Below are 24,002 nucleotides of genomic sequence, written 5' to 3' on the forward strand. Positions count from 1 at the left end.
CAACCAGCTCAAACTGCCAGGAGGAATCTAGGCGAGCAGAAAGTAGTTCCTGGAACAATGCCAGAATACGTGGGCAAATGCCACTGATTTTCTCAAAAGGTCTTTAATAAGCACAGGTTGTTGGGACTTCAGATATTCCACTCCATCCTAATGGCAGGCACTAGCTCAGTGCCCTCTTCTAGAGGCTGTATGTTCTGCTTCACTGCTGACTCAGAAGAGAGGCATTTAGTGAATCACCAACACCACTTCCCTTTGCATCTTGTCTTTCTCCTGGAAGCATCCCATTCAGGCACACCAGCCAGGCCCAACCCTTCTCAAGCTTGCAAGATCTGATGACATCACAGCAAGGAAGCGGTGACAATGCAGCAGTGTACGTGACTCAAAAAGAACACATTATGAACCTGGTTATTCTCCACCCAGGTGAGGATCAGGAGGAACCATGGTCAAACCACAAGTACAAACAATAAAGTGGACCGGAGAGCTCAGCCTGATTTAAGTGTGCCCTTGAAACACTGAGCAAAGCCACCACTCTTTCAGCCACAAACAAAATGGCACTCTCAGATGAACCAAAGGCAATTGCCTGACTTGTTCACAAGGATGGCTACTGCATGACTGAAAGGTTATTTTCACCACCTCACCAGGAAGCCCAGGTGTGGCTTCTGTACTAGCACCTGCATATTATAAGGAAGATGGCCTGGCACTGAAAATCAAACCCCACTTTTCTGTAGAACAATGCAAATCACCAGTTAGATAGATCCATCACCTGTTAGCTAGATTTCTGGTGACAAAGAGTGCAAAACCATCTCTGCATGACTGATGGGAAAGGGTGCCAAAAGGACATGCTCTACTCAACCTCTTTGCTGGCTACTTTAAGTACCATTAGTAAAACCATGAAAAAAAAGCACAAAATAAACCCCATTCTCAGTAGCTCTTTAGATGAGAGGGACTTAATGGGTATTGCCTCTCTCTGTATAATTCTTTCCCTCATCACTTTTCCAACACAAGAGTTTGCTAAGAACACTGAGAATGACTAACCCAAGTCTCTGTGACAGATTCTTTGGCATGTTATGAGGGAAGATGCAGACACAGTGTTAGAGAAAGGTCTTTTTAAGGCTCAACAAAGCAAGATTCTCTCCTACACGATTCGAGAAAGAGAGCTTCCTATGAAAATCTAAAGCTGTGTTTTCAAAAGCAGGGCTGTGATCATTTTCTGTTAACTTCAGCAGCCTGTGGACATGGATAAAGAAGCCATCTTCCCTTTTCACCTGAAGTAAACAAAAAACTTGGTGACTTCACTTCTGCAAGGATCTGGACTGCAACGATTAGGTTCTCCCACCTCTCTACCGCTTCTCTTGCACATCTCTATCTCAGGGCTCCCCATCCTAAAGTTAATCACTGTAGGCTGCGCGTACAGGCCGAGGTCTAACACACAAAATGTTAGAAAGCAAGGAAGAAAGGCTGACAAGATGAAGTCAGAACACCCTGAGAAAACTAAAATGCATTATCCCAGTACTCTTCCTCTCCAGTTTTATCTACACACTCGTTCCATCCAACATACACAGCTTTAATTTTCACAGACTCACAGAATGGTAGGGGTTGAAGGGGACCTCTGGAGATCATCTAGTCTAATCCCCTGCTAATGCAGGTACACCTATATGAGGTTGCACAGGCACATGTTCAGGCAGGTTTTCAATGTCTCCATAAAAGGAGACTCCACAATCTCTCCGGGCAGCCTGGTCGGTCCAGCTCTCTGATCCTCCCCAAAGAAAGACATTTTTCCTCAAGTTCAAGTGAAATCTCCTGTGTTCCAGTTTGTACCCACTGTCCCTTGTCCAATCACCAGGCACTACTGAAAACAGCTCAGCCCCATTCTCTTGAGCTCCACCCCTTAGATATTTATATGCACTGAGAAGATCCCTTCTCAGTCGTCTCTTTTCCAGGGTATACATCCCCAGGTCTCTCAGCCTCTCCTCATAAGACAGGTGCTCCAGTCCCCTAATTGTTTAAAGCCCTCCAGTGAGGAGGACTAATAGACACCATGGGCCTGGAACTGGATCACATGCTGAGAAGGGAGCACCTGAAGTGCAGGGTAAGGGAACTCCAGTCAGTAAATCATCTTCAAAGGGAACCCAGCTTAAATGCCTTTACACTAACACACACAGCACTGAGAACCAGCAAGGAGAGTTACAGACGTGTGCATGCCCGCAGGGCTATGATGTCATTGGCATCACTGAGATGTGGTGGGATGGCTCTCACAGCTGGAGCACAGGAACAGACAGTTACAAGCTCTTCAGGAAAAACAGGCAGTGGACGAGGGGAGGGTGTGTTGCACTGTACATTAATGACCAAGTGGAGTCCATGGAGATGGACCTGGGGATGGATGAAGAGCTGACAAAGAGCTTATGGGTGAGGGTTAAAGGGAAGGCAAAGGAAGTAGACATCATAGTGGGATCTGATACAAGCCACCTAAACACGAAGACAGGGATGAAGCCCTCTATAAACAGCTAAGACCAGCTTCATATTGACAAGCCCTGGTCTTTATGGAAGATTCCAACCACCTTTATATCTGTTGGGAGGACAACACAGCAGGCCACTGGCAATCTAAGAGGTTCCTGGAATGCACTGTTGATGACTTCCTCCTCCAAGTGGTAAATGAACCCACAAGGAAAGGTGCTATGATGGACCTTGTCCTCATCAACAAGGAGGGGCTGGTGAGTGATGTGAAACTTATGGGCAGCCTTGGCTGTAGTGAGTATGAAATCATAGAGTTTAAGATCCTCAAGGCTTCAAAGAGATTGTGAAGCAAGCTCACTACTCTGGACTTCAAGAGAGCAGACTTCATTCTCTTCAGGGATCTGCTTGGCTGAGTGCCAAGGGATAAAGTCCTGGAGTAAAGAGAGGCTCAAGAAAGCTGGTCAATACTCAAGGACCATCTCCTCCATGCCCAGGAGCAGTGCATCCCAAGAAAGAAGGTGGCAGGCAAGAATGCCAGGAGGCTGGCCTGGATGGACAAGGTGCTCCTGGACTTACTTTGGAAACAAAAAAAAACATTCCACAGGGAGTGGAAGCAAGAACAGTCTGAACTGGGAGGATTGCAAAAGTTGTCCAAGCAGCCAGAGAACAGGTTTGGAAAGCTAAAACAGAGAGAATTAAATTTGGCTAGGGACATAAAGGGAAACAAGAAAACTGGGGAGGGACTTTTTACAAGGGCTTGTAGTGATGGGACAAGGGGCAATGGCTTTAAGCTGGAAGAGGGTAGATTTCAGATGGGTATTAGGATGAAATTCTTTACAGTGAGGGTGGTGAGACACTGGAACATCTTGCCCAGGGAAGTTGTGGTTGCCCCTTCCCTGAAAGTGCTCAAGGCCAGGTTGGACAGGTACCTTGAGCAACCTGGTCTAGTAGAAGATGTCCCTGCCCATGGCACAGAGGTTGAAACTACATGATCTTTAAGGTCCCTTCCAATCCAAACCATTTTATGATTCAATGAATCATCTTCGTGTCCCTCCATTGGACTATCTCCAGTAGTCCTTCTCATACTGGGGAGCCCAGAACTGAATGCAATACTCCAGGTCCAGTGTTGCTAGGGCAGAGTAGAGAAGGAGGAGAACCACCCTTGACCTCCTGGTCAAACTCTCTGTAGTGCATCCCAGAATACCCTTGGCCACTTTGGCCACAAGGGCATACCGCTGGCTCACAGTGAAATTATTGTTCACCAGCACTCCCAGGTCCTTCTCTCCAAAGAGATGCAGCAACCTGTCTGTGGAGTAATTTTCACCTCAAATCATGCTGCAACCCTACACAAGTTCTCAGGACAGAGAACAAACACACTATGCCACCAGGAAAATCCATGCAGCTGTGCAGACAGTTTAGATGGTGTTTAATCCCTGGGCTATTTCTGTGAAATTATCAACCTACTTGCTGGGGGTTTCTCTCCACCACCCCCCCCAAAAAACAACAACCCTGCAGTTCTACATGATGTAGTTGATTGCTTCCAAGCCTGCTTTTCTGCCTACTCTTCAAAACAGCAAATTAACAGAAGATAGAGTAATTACTGGTTCACCTTGAAGCAAAGCTCAGAAACACACTACAGCTCAGCCAGAGTTGATTAGTATTGAATCTGGGGTTGATTATTAACTAAAACCCAAACTTTCTCCAGCGGTAACCCAGGGTACACACCGCATACCGTAACACAGCTCAAGCAAATCCAGGGTAGCTCCAACGGGAATGCTGTTGACTGACCCAGTTCAGACCCAAAGCCATCGGCATCCCAATCACAAAAGCAGCCCCACTTGCGAGTTTAACACGCAGCATTCAGCTCCTCCACTGGAAGTAAGCTGACGAAAACACACTTCCTGAACTGAAAGAGGAAATTAGCAGCTAATTTGTTAGCTACTCCCTTTAGTAAGCACCACAGCTCTTCCTTCAGCTGATGGCAAATGTGTTTAGAGTTCTGCTGTAAGTCTGGTTTTTTTTTCTTTGCAGCTCAAACAAACACCCTTGTCACAATTTTCATGTTCTTCACAAGCAAAGCAAACGAGAAGTTAAAGTGGATGCTGCCTGATGTGAGAACATGTTTATTAGACTATGGGTAGACTAGAGCCAAGATAAAGTCAGTGTTATAAAGAGAACCATAGACTTTGGGACAAAGGTTCAGGGCAAAACATTTTGCTGCCAACTCATGAGAAACAGCAGTCAGACCCAGAAAACTAGCTTAACTGTTATTATCCTTTAAATATTATAATAAGGGGCACATTCTGACCAGAATCCATAAGCTGTGCACTGCTACACACTGAAACAATTCAGCGCTTTCATTCTGCTTTGCTGGAAGTGGAAACTCGTTGTATTAGAGGCTGCTGACCAGACTGATTCCCACTTAATATCTCACATCTCACTTCTATTTTCTCAGTAATGCAGCCATTTGCCCCTCTGGCAATAATGATCTTTCAGCCCAGAAACAAATAAGCTATTTAGAATCACTGAATCCTTTTGGTTGGAAAAGGCTTATAAGATCAAGTCCAACCATTATCTGATTCTACCAAGCTGAGGCTAAACCATGTCCCTCTGCACCACATCTCTGCATCTTTCAAAAATTCTCAAGGGATGGATCACAGCATCACAGGATGATAGGGTTTGGAAGCAATCACTGGAGATCTTCAAGTCCAACCTCCCTGCCAGAGCAGGACCATATAATCTAGCGTGGGTTGCACAGGAATTCATCCAGATGGGTCTTGAAAGTCTCCAGAGAAGGAGACTCCACAACCTCTCTGGGGACCCTGTTCCAGTGCCCTATGACCCTTACAGTAAAGAAGTTTTTCTTCATGTTGAAGTGGAACTTCCTGTGCTATAGTTTACATCCACTGCCCCTTGTCCTATCACAGATGAAGATTCAACTAACTCTTTGGGGACCCCATTCCAGTGTTTGAGAACCTTTTGAGTGAAGAAGTTTCTTCTAACATCCAACTTAAAACTCCCCCGGTACAACTCCTCTTGTCCTATCACTTGTTCCTAGGGAGAAGAGAGCAACACCCGCCTTGCTCCAACTTCCTTTCAGGAAGCTGTAGAGAGCAAGAAGGTCTTGCCTGACCCTCCATTCCTCCAGCATAAACAACCCTGCTTCCCTCAGCCACTCAACACCAGCCCTGTTCTCCAGACCCTTTGTCAACTTCATTGCCCTTCTCTGGACCTGCTCCAGTACCTCAGTGTCCTTTTTGCAGTGAGGGGCCAAAAACTAAACACAGTACTCAAGGCGTAGCCTCACTAGTGTCAAGTAAAGGGGAACAATCCCTTTCCTGATCCTGCTGGTCACACTACTTTCTATGTTTTCAATGTATTTGTTTATTTTTATGCTGTAAGAATCCCTCTTAATCCTGTCACATTTACTCTCAAGCTTCCTTTGATTCAATGCCCATCGAAATATCAGGTGGAATAAAGGTCACCAGTGCTTAACAAACTTCCCTGAAGCCAAGCCACATGGTGTCCTGGAGGACAGCTGTGTAACAGCACTGCCACTGCCACTGGCCTCAACTCCGGTGCCTCACTTCACATGATGAAAACAAGGGATCAGGGCAGCCCTGGAGTGGGAGCACTGCAGGTGCTAGACAGTAAAATCCCACATAGTTGCCTGTACACTGCCCAGACTCTCCATTTAAGAATCTTGACAGTGAATGGCTTTTAACTCCTGTCAAGCAAAAAAAATCCAAGACAAGTCGTAAGTCTGTCAACTGCGCAGCTACTCGGCAAGCTATTAATAAGCTACTATAGGGACATCACAAGCCGTGCCTTGCAACCTTTCTGGTCCCTGCTGCAGATTGGTTCATTTATAAATTCTCTGTGCCCCGGCAGGGGGGTTGGACTTGAAGATCTCCAGAGGTTCCTTCCAACCCCTAGCATCCTGTGATCCAGACAAGCTCTACAGTCAAGTGGACACAGGGATTTAGGGTATTTCTTGATGATCTGCAGCACTTCTATTGGGTTTGGCTCAGCAGGAGGAGAAAAAAAATAGTCCCAGCTTTAATTGATACAACTCTGTCCTTTTACTTGTTTAGATAAATGTTACTATCAACTGGTGCCATCAACTGGTAAACGGAAAAAATAGCCTGATAAAAGCTACAGGTATTTGCTCTCTGAGATGTGTACAAAGCATCTGCAATCATTCTTCATTGTTTTACTAACAATGAAGTAAGGGCACCTTACACCACACATGTGTACTGAGTGTCCTGATGGATGTTTAATTCTAACACCGCCTTTAACCTTAAATCACTTGGATCTCCTCTGGAGATGTGATATTCACATACACCTCACAAGGGGTCCCACACAAAAGGCAACCCAAGCCCCCTCTGCCACACTGCTCTGCTCCTCTCTGAACTACTTCTTTTCTCCTAGTTTCATGAGGTGAATGAAAGAGCCAGGAGAGAAGATGCAGCAGAGAAGAAGCAGCAGTTCTGAGGTGTCTGGCCACTGCTACTGGCATCTGGTAGATGAGCTCATCATTGTAGGACGTTAGAGCTCATGCTTGCACATTTTACATCTGTGTCCAAGTGAGTGGACACCTCTGACTCCCAGTTTTCTGGAGAGCCACTAGAAAAGACACACTGAGGAGCAATGACAGAGGCAAGAAATTCCGGCTGAAGAAAAAAGGCAAAGCAATCAGAGAAATACGATTCCGCCCTAGCGCTTCCCATGCAGCTGCTCGCATCCCCTTTACCCTCCCTGCACGTAGAAACGTACCTGGTTCCTCCTGCCAATCCGGTTTGGTGCAGGAGACTTTGTGGGGGATTTGACATTTTGAGAGTTCCCGCCATTTTCAGCAATCTTCCCCACATTCATCACTGCTGACATCATGGCATCAATGGAGGACAAGTCTGGTCCGTCCAAACTGTTTGGTGAACTTGGTGATGCCTTGTAGCTGTTTAAGCTTTCCAGCTGCTTCTCTAGAATTAAAACCAAAAACACAAATAGGAGTTGCCAAACACACCCCAACCCAACCAACCAAATCACAGTAATTTCAGTTGCCTCTAACTCATCACACTGCTGATTCACCACAGAACACAGGCAGCATCCCATGATAACTGGAATTCTTGTGACAGGAAAAGTTTCTGGTACTGGAATGCATAGAAGGTGTACACTTCTCATAGGACACTAACATTCTCCTCATTTTTGAACCTTAATTCAGTATGGGGCTTACAGAGTCGTTTACCTGAAACTCTCTTACTGTAAAATGGTGTTTTCATGGTACCTTGTAATCACCATGAACTAGTAGAGCAGTACTGATGAATGCATGCTCTGGCGAGCGAAACCATTCAAGCAAGCACGTGCTGTGAGCAGAACTGCACAATTAAGGCATTAGAAACACAGTGTAGGGTACTGGGTTCTCTTTCTAGCCCAGCTTAAACCAGCTCTGTATGCAGAATAAGCTAAATTAGCAAACATCCAACCAAAACAAACCTCCAAATCCCCTCCAAATGTCTCTTTACTGCCACAGATAGTATGTGTGAATTATTTTTTTCTTTCTGGTCTACCAAGCCAGGTTAGTCCATGGAGCACATATTACATTTACAATTAATGTCACAGCTAAAGCTGATCAGGTTCAGACTTCTGCACCACATTCTGTATGTAGCAGAGATGCTCCTGCCTCAGACAGATATCAAATTTGAAACACACCTAAAATCTCACCTCTGCTTTCTCAACATACCATGTTGAGCACACAGGTAAGGCCTTCAACGTTCATCTTTACAGGTCTGATAAGCAAAACACTTTCAGACTAAACAATCCTTTTCCCCTAAAGAAGGCTTCCAAACAAAAAGGAGCACCCTGTAAATCTACTGTCACTTCTGGTGGAAAGCATAGAATCCTAATATGACTTGTGAGAAAAATCACCGTAACACCAGAGGATGTGAGGGTGAACAAAGAGGAACACATTTATCTCTGCATCAGTCTGAGCATTATCAGCACGTGTTTTTTTGAGGCTAAGTAATGTGGTGCCAAGTTACTGGGAGCAAGGAAAAACTTAGTTTGGAAGCCTGCAGTGGTAGGTAAGTATGTGCCCATGCTTCTGCTCAACCTATCCCATACTTTTCAGACAGAAAAAGCTTAGGGATGGGGAAAGAAATCTATGCACCAGTGCTCATGCTCAGTGCATCTAACCCTCTTCATACAAATAAGGGGTATGGACAGTTAAGAAATGTTTCTACAAGCCTCAATCAATGTCCTCATTACAGCCACCCAAAGCTAGTTACCTTCATTGTTATTCCCTGATTGACTGCAGCTTTTTTCTTGGTTGCTGGTCTCCTCACTTAGTGTAGTACGTACAGTAGCGTCTGGCTCTTCAGCCTCTTCTTCAGCAGCACCCTCTAGCACTGCATGAGACAGAAGGGAAAAAGAGAAAAGGAGTCAATTTTTCTGGAAGCCATTTTAGCAAAATAAAAGTCTACAATCCTTTAGTTTGATGGCTCTCCTGACTGGACAGAAGCACCTCAACTGTGCCAGTGCAGCCAAGTATCCACTCCCACCAGTGGCTGGGCACGGGGCTGCTAGATGCTACTGGTGAAACCTGGGCAAACAAAGAAAGGAAACCCTTATTGGCTTGGTCCCCAGTATTCAACCATCAAAATGAGATGAGGGAGAGGAAAGAGCAAGCTAGCACATCACCAGTGGTAATGACATTTGGATGAGAAGTTGGGAGAATATTCTACAGCTAGAAAATTTAAGTCATCCAATTTCATACAAACACTCCTCCCCCTTCCCTTCTTGGAGGATTAACATTTCCTCCAATACATGTATTCATGGTGACCTTTTTCTTCCTTCTGGCAGTGGTGAAATAACTACTGGGGTTTCTGGGACCATTCGGTACATTCCTCACACCCACTGCCCAAGGTTTCCAGATGAGCTGAAGACATAAGCAACCATTGTAGCTGCTGACAGAATTTCTCTCCCCCCCCCCCCCCCCCCCCCTTCTTGAACCACAAACTTATCATGCTATTGTTGGGGTTTCAGGAAGGATGCCTGTTCTGGCTGGAGAACGACAGGGCAGTTAAACATCATTTTAGAGGTGACGAGGAACGATCGACATAGAGGAAAGAGGAAATCTCTGCTTGTAGTGCCCGTGGAGATTGCCTCTGGAAAAGGTTATTTGTAACATGGAAACCTACATTTTTAAAGGTGAAATACACCTTCATAACCTCCCATAGTTATTTCACTCTGGAACTGAACACACTGTAGACATTTCAACATCTCAGATTTCCAAATCCTGTCCAGCAAACCTAACACAGATTTTCTTTTTTCCTGCAAGCAGAGGCCCTCTGCCTCAAACCACTGTTTGAGCAAAGTTTCCTCCTTTAAAAAAAACAACATATTCTTAAGGATGACATGCAAATCAGTCAAGCAACACATCTCAAATGTTGTTTGAACAGCATTTGCAAATAATAACTACCTTCTCCCAATTGCTGACATTTTAGAGTGCACAAGAAAAGGCAGACAAAGAGAAAGGGCCCAGCTTGTGTCAGGCAGTAGTTCCTCATTTCACACAGGGACAGACAAAGCAGCAGATTCAGGCTTCCTACATTTAACCACTAACCCTCTCGGTAGCAGTGCACTGATATTCTGACACAGTGAGCCAGCAAAGGCTTAGAAACAAAACCTAGGACCCAGCTAAGCTTAGTGTTTAAGGCTCTGGATAACATCAACTTAATAAACACTGCATCTTCAAAACCAGGCAAAGAGTTCTCTATGCTGTCTTGAATGAATCAGGGTAACACTTCCCCTAGTCTGTTCTGTATTTTTCTGCTAAGAAAACACTACTGGTCCTGCTAACACAGGGATTTCTTGATCCAAGGTGAGGCCAAGCACCAAGCCTACTCTATTTTCTCCCGTAATTATGCAAGTTGTTTATCTGTTTGTCTTTACTTTGTTTGTCCTTAAGTGTTGTAACTTTGCTGTTACTTTTATAGAATCATAAAGGCTGGAAAAGACCTCCAAGATCATTGAGTCTAACTGTCAACCCCACACTGTCAAGTCCACCACTAAACCATGTCTGTAAATGCTACATCTACACATTTTCTTGAATGCTTCCAGGGACGGTGATTTCACCACTTCCCTGAGCAGCCTTGCTCCAGGGCTTTGAGGGAAGAAGTTTCTTCTAATAGCCAACCTAAGCCTCCCCTGGCACAATCTGAAGCCATTTCCTCTCGTCCTGTTGCTACCTGAGAGAAGAGACTGACTCTCATCTTGCTACAACCTCCTTTCAGGGAGTGTAGAGAGCCACTTCTCATACCTTGCTTTTAAGAAGGGTCTGTTTTACTCAAGAGTAGCACAGCTGGGTTGGTTTTTTTTTTTTCCTCCCTTGATATTTTTTATAACCTTTTATGTGGTGGCTGACTTAATTTTGAAAAGAATAAGTGAAAAAGAGTTATTTTCAAGACTGGCTTATAGAAACCTTCCAAGTTGCTTGGTGTACCTGCTTCGTACCACTAAAAATAGGGACTACTTTAAATTATTGGGACAGATTTCTCTGAAAACAATGCCAATTAAGTGCTTTAGTTCCTAAAGAATCCAACCAAACAAAACAAAACAACTCCCTCTTCCAAAGCAGACCTCTTTCAGTCAATACCTAGGGCATTAGTATTACCACTGATTCACCCTGGAAAAAGTCAATCTATTGTTTCACTGTGAAAGTTCCCATATTGGCCAAGGTAACTTTAAGATTGCTGAGAAGCTCTCCAGAGGAATAAGAGTCAGAAGTCCTTGTGCTGCTTTTACTAAGAGTGAAAATGTGTTCATCACAAAGAGGCAGGTAGAGGTACACACATCATCAAGCCTACCTCCTGGTTTTGAAACACCTGCCAGCTTGCTCTCTGTCCTTCTTTCAGGAGGCAAACTCTGTATTAGGCTTTTACAGCCTTTCACAATTTCTATGAACTGACATCTATTTTATTTCTGAAGGTCAAGATCTTCCTGCTAGTAGGATGGAAGATGTAGAGTCACAGATCTTGCTTACAAAAACCCATCTTCTGTATTATTGAAAATGTCCTATTTTGGAAGCAGCTGAAAAGAATCACAACTTAATTTGTGCAAAAACAGGTGCTATTGTTGCATTGTTTTATTTGCATATTTATCTTCCACTCTCTTGCATGAAGTGAAAATACACTCCTGAAACAAAGGCAACTGCACAAGCAGCACACACTGATTTGAAAAGCGTAACTTTCTATTTGCAGTAGGATATAGAAACAATAAGAATACTGGGCCAAATCTCTCTTTCCTGTGGGAAAACCCATGGCAGAGAGCCTTAGGCAGGAACACACTGAGAGGTTTCTCTGGCAGCTTTTTTTTTTTCCTGCCCCCCTTTTTCTTTTAATTATTCTTTTAATAAATGCATTGTTGATGCTGGGGAAGTGGGTTTATTTCCACAGCACCTATGAAGCTCAGGGAATCAGACAGGCAGTGACCAGCACAGATGCACTCTGCCAGGCTTCCTTAAGGGCTGCAAACCTTTTCAGCTCGCATCAAGTGCCCCTGTTTGGAGGTCATGCTGATGGAGCCTTCTTCCTCCCTCTCCCCAAAAGAAAACAAAGACCTCCAGGAAAGAGGACAAACAGGAAATAGGCTGGCAAACAGTGCAGCCTCAGGTTGCATTCAGTATCAGATCCAAGCCTCTAGGAAACAGGGAAGTGGTTACAGGCATTCAAGTCATCTTCTGCTCTGAAGATACCCCCCAGTGTCACAGTGATCCTCTGTGAAAAGGAGGAAAAGCAGAGAGCAAGCACCACAGTGAGAGTGCTGACACAAGGTGAGTGGGACATGGGACCAAGCAAAACAAGGCAGCAGTCCTCTTTGCACGGTCACACTGAGACCTGGGTCTTGTGTGGCCTCTGTTTGATTATGCTGCTGAAACCATGACACTGGGGCAAACACAGTTTCACATTAGAACCCAAAGGGCCTTTAAGCTCCTGTTTCTGCCAGAGGTCCACCCTGATGTCCCACAGCACCAGCTAAGTCAGGGAGATTCACTGAGAAAGCAGAGAGCTTAAATAAAAAGCAAACAACATTGTTACTTCCCATGCAGTCTGTACAGGAAGACACTTGCTAGACCTATTTCCTCCTCTGGGATAAAGTGTGACTCTACTGTACGTTAAAGCTAAGCCCATTAACAGTTACTTCCCCCCTTCTCTTATGTGTATTTAATTTTCTTAAGCTCAGACCACTGTCAACATTTACAGCTGCTGCTTCTAGTGAGGAGCATCACGGATGAAGGAAAATGGAGAACATGGGCCACGGGAAGGAAGAAGAAAGGAGAAGAAATGATGAGTCTTCAGAGTCATAGTCACTTGACTTGCTGTTGAGGGGCAGCTACACCAGCATGGAGTGACACATCCCAGACCCTGAGAGCTGGTACAAGTCCCTGCTCCAGTTTGCTCAACTGTCTTTTGCATGTGAGGTCTCCCTTTGGAATAGATAGGAAGAAACACACAATACCTTCACAGAGGGGGAAAACCTGGTGTGTAGCACAAAGCTGCTCATTATTCTGACTTTCAAAAGAAAAGTCCACATTAATGTTAAAGTAGAAGCTATATGCTAATTGGGCTAGGGGAAGATTAACACTCTGAGCCAAATACTTTTATTGGTTTCATTAAACATGCCATAGTATGTAGCATCAGAACATGGGGAGAGAGAAGGAGAAACAGGGCAAACAAATGATAGTTGTAGCAATGTGCGCATGCGTTTCAAACCACTTCTTCCCGCGAGGCCCAGACAGGAATCCTGAGCCATAGTCATCATTTCCATCTTAGCAATCTTACTGAAAGCTTTCCCATTGGTGTTTTGGGTTTTTTTTTTCCTAACTTGTAGAAAAATCCCCAAGGATCATTTAAATGAAGGCCAGACCTTCTCATGTACAAATTTAGATGAGAACAGAACTTCAAAGAGGGATATCACATTTGAATAAACAAAGTTTACCGTTTACCCTTGAGATTATAATACCTAAGAAGTGCTACAACATGCTCCTACTAACCCTTCTACATAGAGTAGATTTTGCTCCCAGAGTACATAGTGACACTTCCAGGCACAAATGGTGACTCTCATCCCAAGAGAGGCACTCAGTCACCCATGCTACATTTTGAATGTGATTCTGCATCAAAACTGGGAGGAAGGGAAGAGGGTGGTGAAAAGGTGTTGTGCTGGAAGAGAAAAGGGTTAATGCTATCCGAAACACTGCCTCAAGGCAAAGGAAAACAAAATAAAAAAGGAGTTTTCCTGATTGACCTTTCTAATACCAACTCTGCCCTTGCTACTGAAGCGCTGGTGCTGACTCAGCACCCCAAAGGCAGAGAATTATACTGGCAGCGTCACCTCACTGTCACCACTGCTGGAGCACCAGTACAGAGCCGCCTATGGGGAGAGGAAGACAAGCACAAAAAGAAAGATGAGAATGAAAAGGAAGACAAGCATAAAGACAAAGACAGTGTCGTGAGAGGAACTAGTTGGTATTCTTTCACTCAGCATTTGGCAAAAAGGAAGAATGTTACCCCAAAGGTTTTGAACTTGTACCTGTAACTAATGCTTTCCTCTAGGAAAAAAAACCAAACCAAACAAAACCTCTCAAAGGCAACAACCAAAAGAAACAACCCTTCTTGAAAGGTGCTCTCTGAGCACTAGAAGACAGACGACCCATCTCTGAGCCATTAGCGATGCGATTGTGTTACCTGCGTTAGCGCACACGTAATACTTTGCTGCCACATAAAATACTTTGCTTCCTAAAGTAATCCTATAAATCCCCAACACCCATGTGCCTTTTCTTGCCTAATACAAGACACAGAACAAACAAGTGAGGCACATACTCTTGGCCATGCTTTAAAACTGAGCTAGGGACCACCTTCTCCTTTGAGGATGAAGCAGAGGAAGTGGCACCAAAGAAGAACAAGACAACCCTCACACTTCCAGACTGCTTTGCTTGGTGTTGCTACAACACTTGACAAACTAAATTTTAAATATTAAAACATATTTACCCCTCCTGATTTATTTCCTTGCTTGCATGATGGGCTACACATCTACGCTCAGTTTTTATGAAGGTTTTGAAAATCACCTTCTGATGGCTTACAGACCACTAACAGTCTCCAGGACTTTGGCTTAGATGACCCAAGTGCATCTCTCCATAAAGAATTTGAACTTAGTTAATGCCTTAAGTGAACAACAGGTCTGATTCACCATGATATTCTGGTATTACGTTGATGTAATACACTGAAAACAAGGAAGCTCTACCAATGCAGTACCAACTGTTTTACAGCAATGTCTGGAGATACCAGGCAGCCTTGATGAAAAAAAATTAATATAAAGTACATAGCATCAATCCTCTTGGCCCTGTGCTCCATTTGCTAATGAGCAGGGGACCCACGTGTGCTCCGTTTGCAAGTGCTGTGTGCTGTGGGAACAGCCCTCATGCAGGAGGCTGCGGTTGTGCCAGGCTATAAAAGGAGACATGAGGCACATGCTGTGCCACCTTTGAGAGTGAAAGCAAAACCCAGTACTCCCAACAGGAAAGCCCTGGTATCTATCTGCACCTCAGAGGGTTCGATCCAAGCCTGCCCCAAGCTCCCAACAAACACTGCCATCCTTGGGGACAGTAGTGCCACGCAGAACACACAGCATTGCAAGAGCTGCAATAACCTGTGGCCACATTTTGGCTCAAGTGATGATGAGTTCACAGCTCCCGATTAATTTTGAGATCTTTCTAAAGACTTGGCCCTCCTTCCCTCTTAACTTAAGAAGTATCCATGAGCTAGCTGTTCCTCATCCTTGCTGTTCCTATGAGCTTGTGAGTGAGCACCTGGCCCTCCAGGAAGCCTTTGTCACCAAACTGCAGTCTGTGTTGAGAGTTTACTTGAGCCAAAAGGACACTGAGATTCAAAGACAGCTGAAGAAACCTGGGCGGGTAAAAGTGGAACACCACTTTTAGACACATGAAAAAATATCGTCAGGGCAACAGCAAGGTAATGAAGTGGCTGTAAGCAGACATCCCTCCACTCCTTCCTGTGTAGACAACGGCAAACACCTCTCCATCCTCATCCCTGCCTGCTCATGCAGCCCTTGGGAGGCCAGTGGGAGGGAGCCTGGCTCCCCCCAGCCACCAGGAACCATGACGACACAGGGGGAATGTGAGAGAAGATGAGCCTTAGGCTTTACCTGGCACATGCCCTCCCTGCACCCTCCCAGCTGGCTGAGGAGGGTCACAAAAGCAATACTGTCTGTCTTTATAAGCTCTGCTTTGCATGTGTTTGGGGAGCGGGGACAGCTGTGCGGACGGCTTGCTGAGTTCCAGGAAGTCAATGTGTTTCTTGGCATTGACTCCAGCTTATTTGCCTTAGATGAAGTGGCGACCCGAGAAAGTCCCTCTGCGTCCTGTCCCCCGCACCCAGGGCTGGCACCAGCCGCAGCGGGGTGGTGCTCTTTGGCACACAGCCCGGGGTCTCTCCCCACAACGATCAGCCTTCCCCGCTCCAGCTGCCACATCTGTCCCTCAGGCCAGGGCTGGCTCACATCCCACCGGGTGAGGGGACAGCTTCGGGATGCAGTATGAGAGAGGGTGGGAACCCAGAGCGGAGCAAGGGGCCAGAGGAAGCAGACCCTGAAAGCTCTTCCCTCAGCAGGAGGGATGAAGGTGCCTTGAGTAGGTGGGAATGGGTCAGGCAAGCAGGGTCATGCTGCGCGCCAAGTCACCACCACCCACACAGCCCTGAAGGAGGTGAGGGCAAGGCCAGAGAGTGGAGAGGCAGGAGAATGATGAAACAAGGACCAGTGGGTGCCTCAATTACACATGTCTCCTGAGGAAAAGGAGGCAGGCCTGCCTGCGGGGGACCCCAACAAAGCACAGCCCAAGGACACAAAACTTCATCTACTGCTTCTGCCTCAGACATGCAAGAGGGGACAAGTGACACAAAATGAGGAAACAATCTAAAATGCAGGCTCTGTGGGTTTGGTTAGGTGATTTTTTTTCATTTTTGCTTTGCCCTGACAAACTCATTTAGCTTAAAACTCTGAATAAGGGAGAAGCTATAGGTTGATGTCCCATCACCTACATGGCTAAGCAAGCACTGTGCTGAGGGAACAAGATACTTGTCCAAGAGCCTGAGGGGTGAGCTAGATGAATTGCACTTGGGATAGCCAGCTGGAAAACATTTCTGAGGAGTAACCGAGAAGAAAAGCAACCTCCCCTCCAAACAGTCTGAATTACAGCTCCCCTTGGCTTCAGCTGAGGAGAGGCTGCAGGGATGTGGGGAGGGCAAATCTGGGCTCAGCTGGGTAGCTGTGACAGAGATGCTGACATCCCCAACAATATATAGCCAGTCTCAACCACAGGATATCTTGTCCTTTTAAGGTGGGCCAAGAGCAAGCATCTGTGCAGCAGCAGCACAGCCCTAGCCCGCCACTAATTGCCCCTAGTGTCACTGAAAAACAGGGGCTCCTGTGCCATACAAACCAACAGTGCAAATGCCCAGGCAACCCACCCTGAGAGGAGACAATCATCTGGTTGTTCCTCCACATGGCATGATGGAAACAAGAAGGAACAGTAACGATGAGAGGAAGAAAAGCCACAAAACCATGCAGCCAGGCTGCTTGCTGGCAGTTGGCACCTGCAGCTGTCAGAGAGGGAGGAAGAGGGGGCCTGTCCCCATGCCTATCCCTCACCCTGATGGCCAACAGCTCAGCCAAGGGGAGCTTTGGACCCATAACTCAAGGTGAAGGTTTAAAGCAAATCTCTGGATGAAGGAACAAACAAACGTTTCACTCTCTCACACTTGCTCTTCACACATGGCCAGAACTGTGTGCACGCAGCAGAATGGGTTAGAGCGGGATTAGAGAGGCAGAATCAAGTATGCTGAGGAAGATAGAGAAGATCTCCTGTGCCAGTGCCCTGCTTCTTGTGAGGTACCCTGGTTTTGATCCAATTCCTCCAGGACACAGCTTCACTGAGGGCCCTGAATGCATGGGTAGTGTCACAAAACCCATTCAGGCTAAGTTAAACCAGGAAAAGACTCTCTCCTTGTGGAGTAGCCATGTCCCACATGGCGTTGCACCACTGTAACCGCATCCACATGCTAGTAAATTCCCTCACCCAGGCAAACCCAAGGAGAACAACATTGGTTCACTTACTACAGAGCCCCCAACACATCCTTTGTGGGAGGTGCCAGCACTCTCTCTGCTTGAAACACCATACCAGGTAGCACACCAAAGCACTTTGCATCTCACAAGATAACGCAGTAAAATGATGCACTGCATAAGGAAACAAAGAGTAGATCCTACATGGATTAAAACTCATTTCCTGGTAGTAGCATTGTCAACCTTCACAATTTGAGATTTTAAGTCAAAGTTTGAGTTTTAACTTTTTTGTTTCGAAGTAGAATTCTTTCCAGCTTGTGGAGGAAGGACAGAAACACTGCATGCTCAGCAAAACACAAAGAGCAAATTGGAATGAGCAAATTGATTTTAAAGCCTCACGCTTCTAAGGATACTCATGATCGCAGAAGCTCAAGCTTTAATTTCTTAACACACAGGAATAGCAACACAGGCAGACCCTTCTCTCCTCAGCACATTTTGTACCCTGGAACGTATACCTTCCAAAACTAAAATGTTTGTTGGTTGTTTTTTTCTTTCTTAAGGAGGGAAAAGAATCACAACGTCTCACTGTTTCTAACATTTTATCTAAGAGCCAGCTCCGCTGCACTTCAGTGCTGCTTAAAGATGAGAACCTCCACCAAATACCAAACTCGTTTTTTAGCAGAGAGGGATTCAACATGCAAATATTTTGAAGAGAGAATGATTCAAGAGTTTGCAGTTCTTCTGGCTGCTCTTTTCCAGGGAGCATGACTTGCTGACAGGATTAACTACTGCCAAACTCACGAAGCTGGGAGACAGCTGCCACATGGCAGCCATTTATTACAAAGCTCCACTCCTCTAAAGTTAGGAAAGAGGCAGACTATTTCATCTGTGTTATCAGCAGGGTTCCTTTGCTCCACAGGCTCTACTGACTAGGCTTTTTCTAAACAAACACCTCCTTTTCTCCCCCACCTTGTTAACATCATTATCTTCCTGCCTTCTGTTTCTGGTCAGCACAGGAACTATTCTCCCCTTGTCACACTCTCCAAGCAACAAAAATATCTATCATCAGGACAATTTAAAATGTTCAGGAACACATACACCACTACCCCCAGCCCAGACTTTTTAATCAGAGAGTTCTAGCTTGAAATTTAACAGGGGGACAACACATGCCACGGAGAGGAAAGGTTGTTGGAGCAAAGGGTGCTGTACAACCCTCACCTTCCCATCCACCCCGGGGGGAGGCATTTGTAATGTCAGCTGAAATGGCAACATCCAAAGTGGCTACACAGCTTTCTCACAAGCAAGATAACCTGCAGTGCTCCTTCCTAGCTTGTGTCTCCACAGCAGGCAGACCCTCAGCAGAGCCATAAGCCAAAGGCAACCCTGGCACTGCACCCCATGATGTACAAACAGTTCTCAAGTCAATCACCTCATGCAGCCTGCCAGGAACCAGAAACAGATACGCATCTACATCATTTCCACATGATATCGAGCACAGATGACCATTGGTTGCCATTCTCTGTTATTTTGAAACAGAGTTAAGACACAAACTAGCTGTTTCATTTTACCTGGGGTTATTCTAGATACATATAGGCCAAAGCAGAACAAATCACTCAAACTGAGGTTTGTTGTTTCCTCCAGGTGTAAGGAGAACCCAGCCTTTCTCCCACCCCTGAAGAACAAGTTGCCAAGTCCTGTGATCACACCCACCAGCTTACACCAGCTGGACAGATAGCCTTCAGGGTTGTTTGCAGAACTCTGAATTGGGCAATACAAAGACCCCTTCTTGCTTTAGTTAGGTAAATTAATTACAGCAGTAGATGATGCTGGTAAAATTCTCTGAGTTGAGAGCCTCACAGGAAAGCCATCAGGAAAATTTTAAGCAGCTCTTTACCAATAGCATTCTTCACTAAGAGTTTTCTTTCTATTTTTAAGAGCACCCAATGAAAACTAACCTGTGGGAGGTGCTTTCTGCATGCTGAAAAAAATGAAACAGCATCTGTTAATTTTCATGGACTGAAACATAAAGGCAAAAAAAAAGGGCAGAGAGATCCAATTCAACAATTTCTCATGGAATTCAAAAGTCCCTCAGTTTCATCAGATGAGCACAAGAAGCCTTCTCAGGAATGACATATCTCAATCTGACTTGAAGATGTATTTTCAAAACAAGAACTGCATACACAGACACAACCCCCCCTTCATCCACGGCCACATCCAGCTGCTGACGTTCCAAGTTCCGTGTAGTATACAGCCTTTTGCTCTGGGACTTTAGAAGCCCAGCAGGCATTTCTAAAGGATTTTACAAAGTACACAGGCCCAGCCTTGTAAGAGCTCATGAGGAATCCAAGGAGGTCACCATGTAGCTTAGACAGTCTGCAAACAGCATAATCCATGTGTTGGTGAGGTAAGGAATCACCAAAGTCAGGAGGATAGGCCTGAAGACTTCTGCAGGAACTGGTTCCTCCAACAATGCTGTAAACCCTGGAGGAAATGCCTGCTGATCTTCAAAGCCCTTCAGTACGAACAGCCTTAAGTTTCCTGAACGCGAGCATTCTGGTTGTGAGGCTGCAATCCTCTTATGCACACAGAGAAAAACACAAAAGCAAAGCAAACAACAACAAAAAATAAAATCCACTAATGTTAAGAACTGCAAATACCAAGCGAGACTGACCCTCTACTCTGCAATGAGCTGTCGGATCCATCCAGCAAAGTTCTGATGCTCCTCGGCACAACAGCCACACGGATCAAGCAGCAGCTTACAATCTCTGCAGCTTTCCTTTTTCTATTCCAGGCAGTCCTCCACACGTGTAGACTCCTGGAACACAACACTCAGGGATGCTACAGCCTGCAGCTGTACAAGGTGTCCACCGTAACTAGATCAAGACCATTTCAGTGTGCTTGCACTGCCGGCAGAATTTTAGGCACAGCCTTCAGTCGCCTGATGGGCTGCACAGGCGACCATGAGTAAAGGGGGGAGTCCAGACACCTGCACACTGCAAAGAATTGCAGGAAGTTTATTTCAGGAACGCTGGGGAAAAACAAAACAAAACAAAAACACAAAAAACAGACAAAACTGTGAACAGGTTTCTTCAGTAAATGAAGTTTCAAAGTTGCTATTCTTCCAGACAAAAAACTGTCTGCTTGCTAGTCCAAAACCACCCTCCACTTCCATAAAACCAATTCCAGTACTAATGCTTTCTATGTTGCTGTCAAACAGATGAGACTGGCAATTCTTCCCACAATTCATGTATGAAAAGGGAAACTCATTTACTTCTGCTAACTCTCATTGATACATAATATACCAGAACATTAGCCTGAAACTACCTAGTATGAATTGTGCAAAGTAGTAGCTGCAAGTGATCACCAGAGAGAAAAATGAATGACAATTAAAAAATTGACCAGGTACACCCACTCACTCCCACCCCATTTCTGCAGTGGGACAGAAAGAGCTTGCCAGGGAAGCTTTGACTAATTGCTTTCCTATATGTACACAAAGTGAAGTAACACTGAGGTATGAGAATCAGAGCTATGGTATCAAAATTCATACTTGTGAGGAGTGATGCTTCCACATGAACATCTTCTCGGTCATTTTTATTGTACACACCCATGAAGCCACTTTTGTTTCATTCTAAAATTGAAATCACCTTGCCTTATAGTTTCCACAGAATGGTGGGTGTTGAAAAGGACCTCTGGAGATACCTAGTTCAACCTCCCTGCTAAAGCAGGGTCACCCACGGCAGGTTGTTCAGATGGGTTTGGAATCTCTCCAGAGGAGACTCGCACCTTCTCTGGATAGCCTGACCCAGGGCTCCAACACCCTCACAGCAAAGATTTTCCTCACGATCACATGGAACCTCCTGGGTACCGTTTTGCATCCACTGTCCCTTGTCCTAAGCAGTGCTGCTGGTATGGCAGCAGGTAAGTACATATTTGAATGAGTTAAAAGAAGACAGTAAAAGGAGAACGCAAACAAAACCACCAGCTAAATTTCTCACTCTAAGGTGCAAAACTATTCTCTTGTACCCACACATCTCACACACAGCAATGTGCAACCATCCTTCTAGCAAAAATTAGAGGACAGTAACATTTCTTTCACTCCTTCTTTCATCTAAACTTCAAATGGGGTTTCTAAAGCTGTAAGATTTCGCCACCCCTACCTGGTGACAGAAACTGTCCCTTTCTTCATCCCTTTGGGTCTGGAGGCAATGGAGGTAGGCACCTTCGTTAACACAAGTGGCAGCAGCAACTTGTCCATCACATTACACACAGAACTCGGCGCGTTATTCAGCACGGATTTGACATTTGAAAGACATGAGCTGACAAGCTCAAAGGCTCCCCAGCAAACATATTCCCTTAAAACTTTGTAAGATTATTTTTGAAGTAACGAGGTCTATAAAATAGCAGTGAGCAAGCGCCCTGAAGGGTGGGGTAATTGGGAGGGTTATCACACCTCTGGGGGAAGTCACAGGCTCTGTCTTGGCAATGTTTCATCCCTTCATATACCCAGGGGACTGATTAGCTCCTGATAAGCAATTAGGCACCCTAGGGAGGCCAGTTAACCGTCCTACCAAAACAAAAAGGCTGCACAAATTAAAGTCCTACTAGATTGAAGAAACACTATCTGAGGAACTGCAAGTTTGTGTTCCCTTCTACTGGAACTAGGAAATAATGCATTTTGCCTACATATGGCACACACAGATCTCAGAAAGTCCAAATTTGAGCACGTACTTGCTGCTAAATTGGTAACAAATGCTCTGAAGCATTTTCTTCCCCAAGACACCAGTGCTGTGATGCAGGGGAAAAAAAGGAGGAGAGAAGGAGGGAAGAGACAGGGTAAATAATGATTAGATGACTTGAACTGGCAACCTCATTTTTCTAAATTCTCTTCCTCACTATTAAAATAGTCCCTAACCAAGGACTGGCTGTGGAAAGCATGACCTGGAAAGGCAGCTGGATGCTGGCTGCATTTTGGAATGAACTTCCCAGCCAGCGGCAGTCCCACTTCTACATGTACTGTTCCTAAAAAAAAAGTTCTAGGAAGCTCCTGCCCACTGTGAGGCAGCTATGGGTATCACACTCCTACACACGTTAAACATTTATCTCTGGGGAGGCTCAGGGACAAGTTCACCTTTTGCCTGCCGACTGACTGAAAAGCTCCAACACACACAAGAGCTGCCGATGGAGCTGTTTGTGACTTACGTCAAGCTCAACATATTTCAAAGTACTTCTACAGCTTAAAAAATGAAGGAATGCTTTTCAATAAGGCGACCCCCTGTTCTTTTCTGTCCTTTTATCTTCTCTTAACAGTTTGCCATCCAGTGATAGGAGGGAACCCCAGCTGCATAGCCTGAGCTTTTATCTTCTGCTGACCATGCAACAACACAAAGCTCAGTGCTGGATTTCCTGCTGCTTGCCTAAAGGGGCTGTTCAGCTTGTTTAAATACTACTTGCCTTGGGAGCCTTGGAGCTGTGCCCAAGCACTGTACTGTATCTTCCCAGCATCCATTTCAGCATGTACTTTAAAGGTCTTTAAGTTGGATGCACTATGCTCTCCCCTGCTATGGGGAGGAGCCTGATGCCTCCAGTTTAAAAAAAAGAAAAAGAAAAAAGAAAAAAGGAAAACCCACCAAACTCCTCCCTCTCTCCCCATTCCCCCCATTAACCCCTGTGCCTCATTCCTTTACATATCTATCAGAAGTTACTCTTCATCCCAAAATCATGCAAACATGTTTAGTCCAGTAAAACCCAACCCAGGGAAAAGACATGCTGCTATGAAAGGCTACAGCTAGGACACCATCAGCTGCCATGTGTCACATACAGCAAGATGTCAATGCTCAGTGAGCAAACAACCAAGTACAGCAGCAGAACTGGGTTTTCAACTTGAGCTGTGGTCCAACAGCTTCTTGTTAAGCTAAATGTGGGAAGTCTCCACAGTGGATTTTAGAAGAAAGGGATTTTCGAATGGCCTTCTCCAAATTTGCAAACTTAACATCCAGGCACTTTCTTTCCTCATTCAGCCATGAAAATAAAACACAAGCACAGCTCTCACAAAACCAGAGAGGTTTTGTGCAGACCTCCAGGAATTCTTTCAGGAGCTCTGCTTTTCACAATTTCCATGCCACCTAGAGGCCGAGCTCTGGCTACAAGGTCAGCAGGGAGATAACTCTGGCCAATAGAAATTATCTGCATCAGCCCAAAGGCAGTGCCGGGCGGCCACCCAGTAAGCAGCAGCCCAGAAGGCTTCCCTGTTAACCTGTTTGCAGACGATAACAGCTGATACGGATGGAAAAGGAAGAGATAAAAATCCAGACTCCGAATCTATTTGTGAAAGTTGTGGACACGTCAGTTTGAACAAGGAAAACTCTTAGTGAATGCTGACCATAAGAAGTGCCCTCTAAAAAGATGTCTCTTGTATC

The 24,002-nt window shown here is 45.3% G+C and overlaps 1 protein-coding gene across 9 annotated transcripts in view; it reads right to left on the reverse strand.

Moving 5' to 3' along the window:
- Window positions 1-24,002, reverse strand: part of RREB1 (ras responsive element binding protein 1) — a 144,832-nt gene that overhangs the window by 71,891 nt on the left and 48,939 nt on the right. For 5 of the 9 annotated variants that reach the window (XM_068162987.1, XM_068162994.1, XM_068162995.1 and 2 more), the window contains exons 2-3: window positions 8,739-8,858; window positions 7,231-7,433 (exon numbers count right to left, since the gene is read on the reverse strand). In XM_068162987.1, the coding sequence (XP_068019088.1) occupies window positions 7,231-7,433; window positions 8,739-8,858 (323 nt within the window). Of the gene's footprint in view, window positions 1-7,230; window positions 7,434-8,738; window positions 8,859-19,541; window positions 19,565-20,257; window positions 20,615-21,743; window positions 22,115-24,002 lie in introns of those variants that run through there. The other 4 variants (XM_068162992.1, XM_068162990.1, XM_068162991.1 and 1 more) reach the window with 3 other exon arrangements.

This window comes from Melanerpes formicivorus, unplaced genomic scaffold (assembly GCF_026170545.1).
Source record: "Melanerpes formicivorus ecotype bairdi unplaced genomic scaffold, bMelFor1.0.p_v2 SCAF_69, whole genome shotgun sequence".
Classification (NCBI taxonomy): domain Eukaryota; kingdom Metazoa; phylum Chordata; class Aves; order Piciformes; family Picidae; genus Melanerpes; species Melanerpes formicivorus.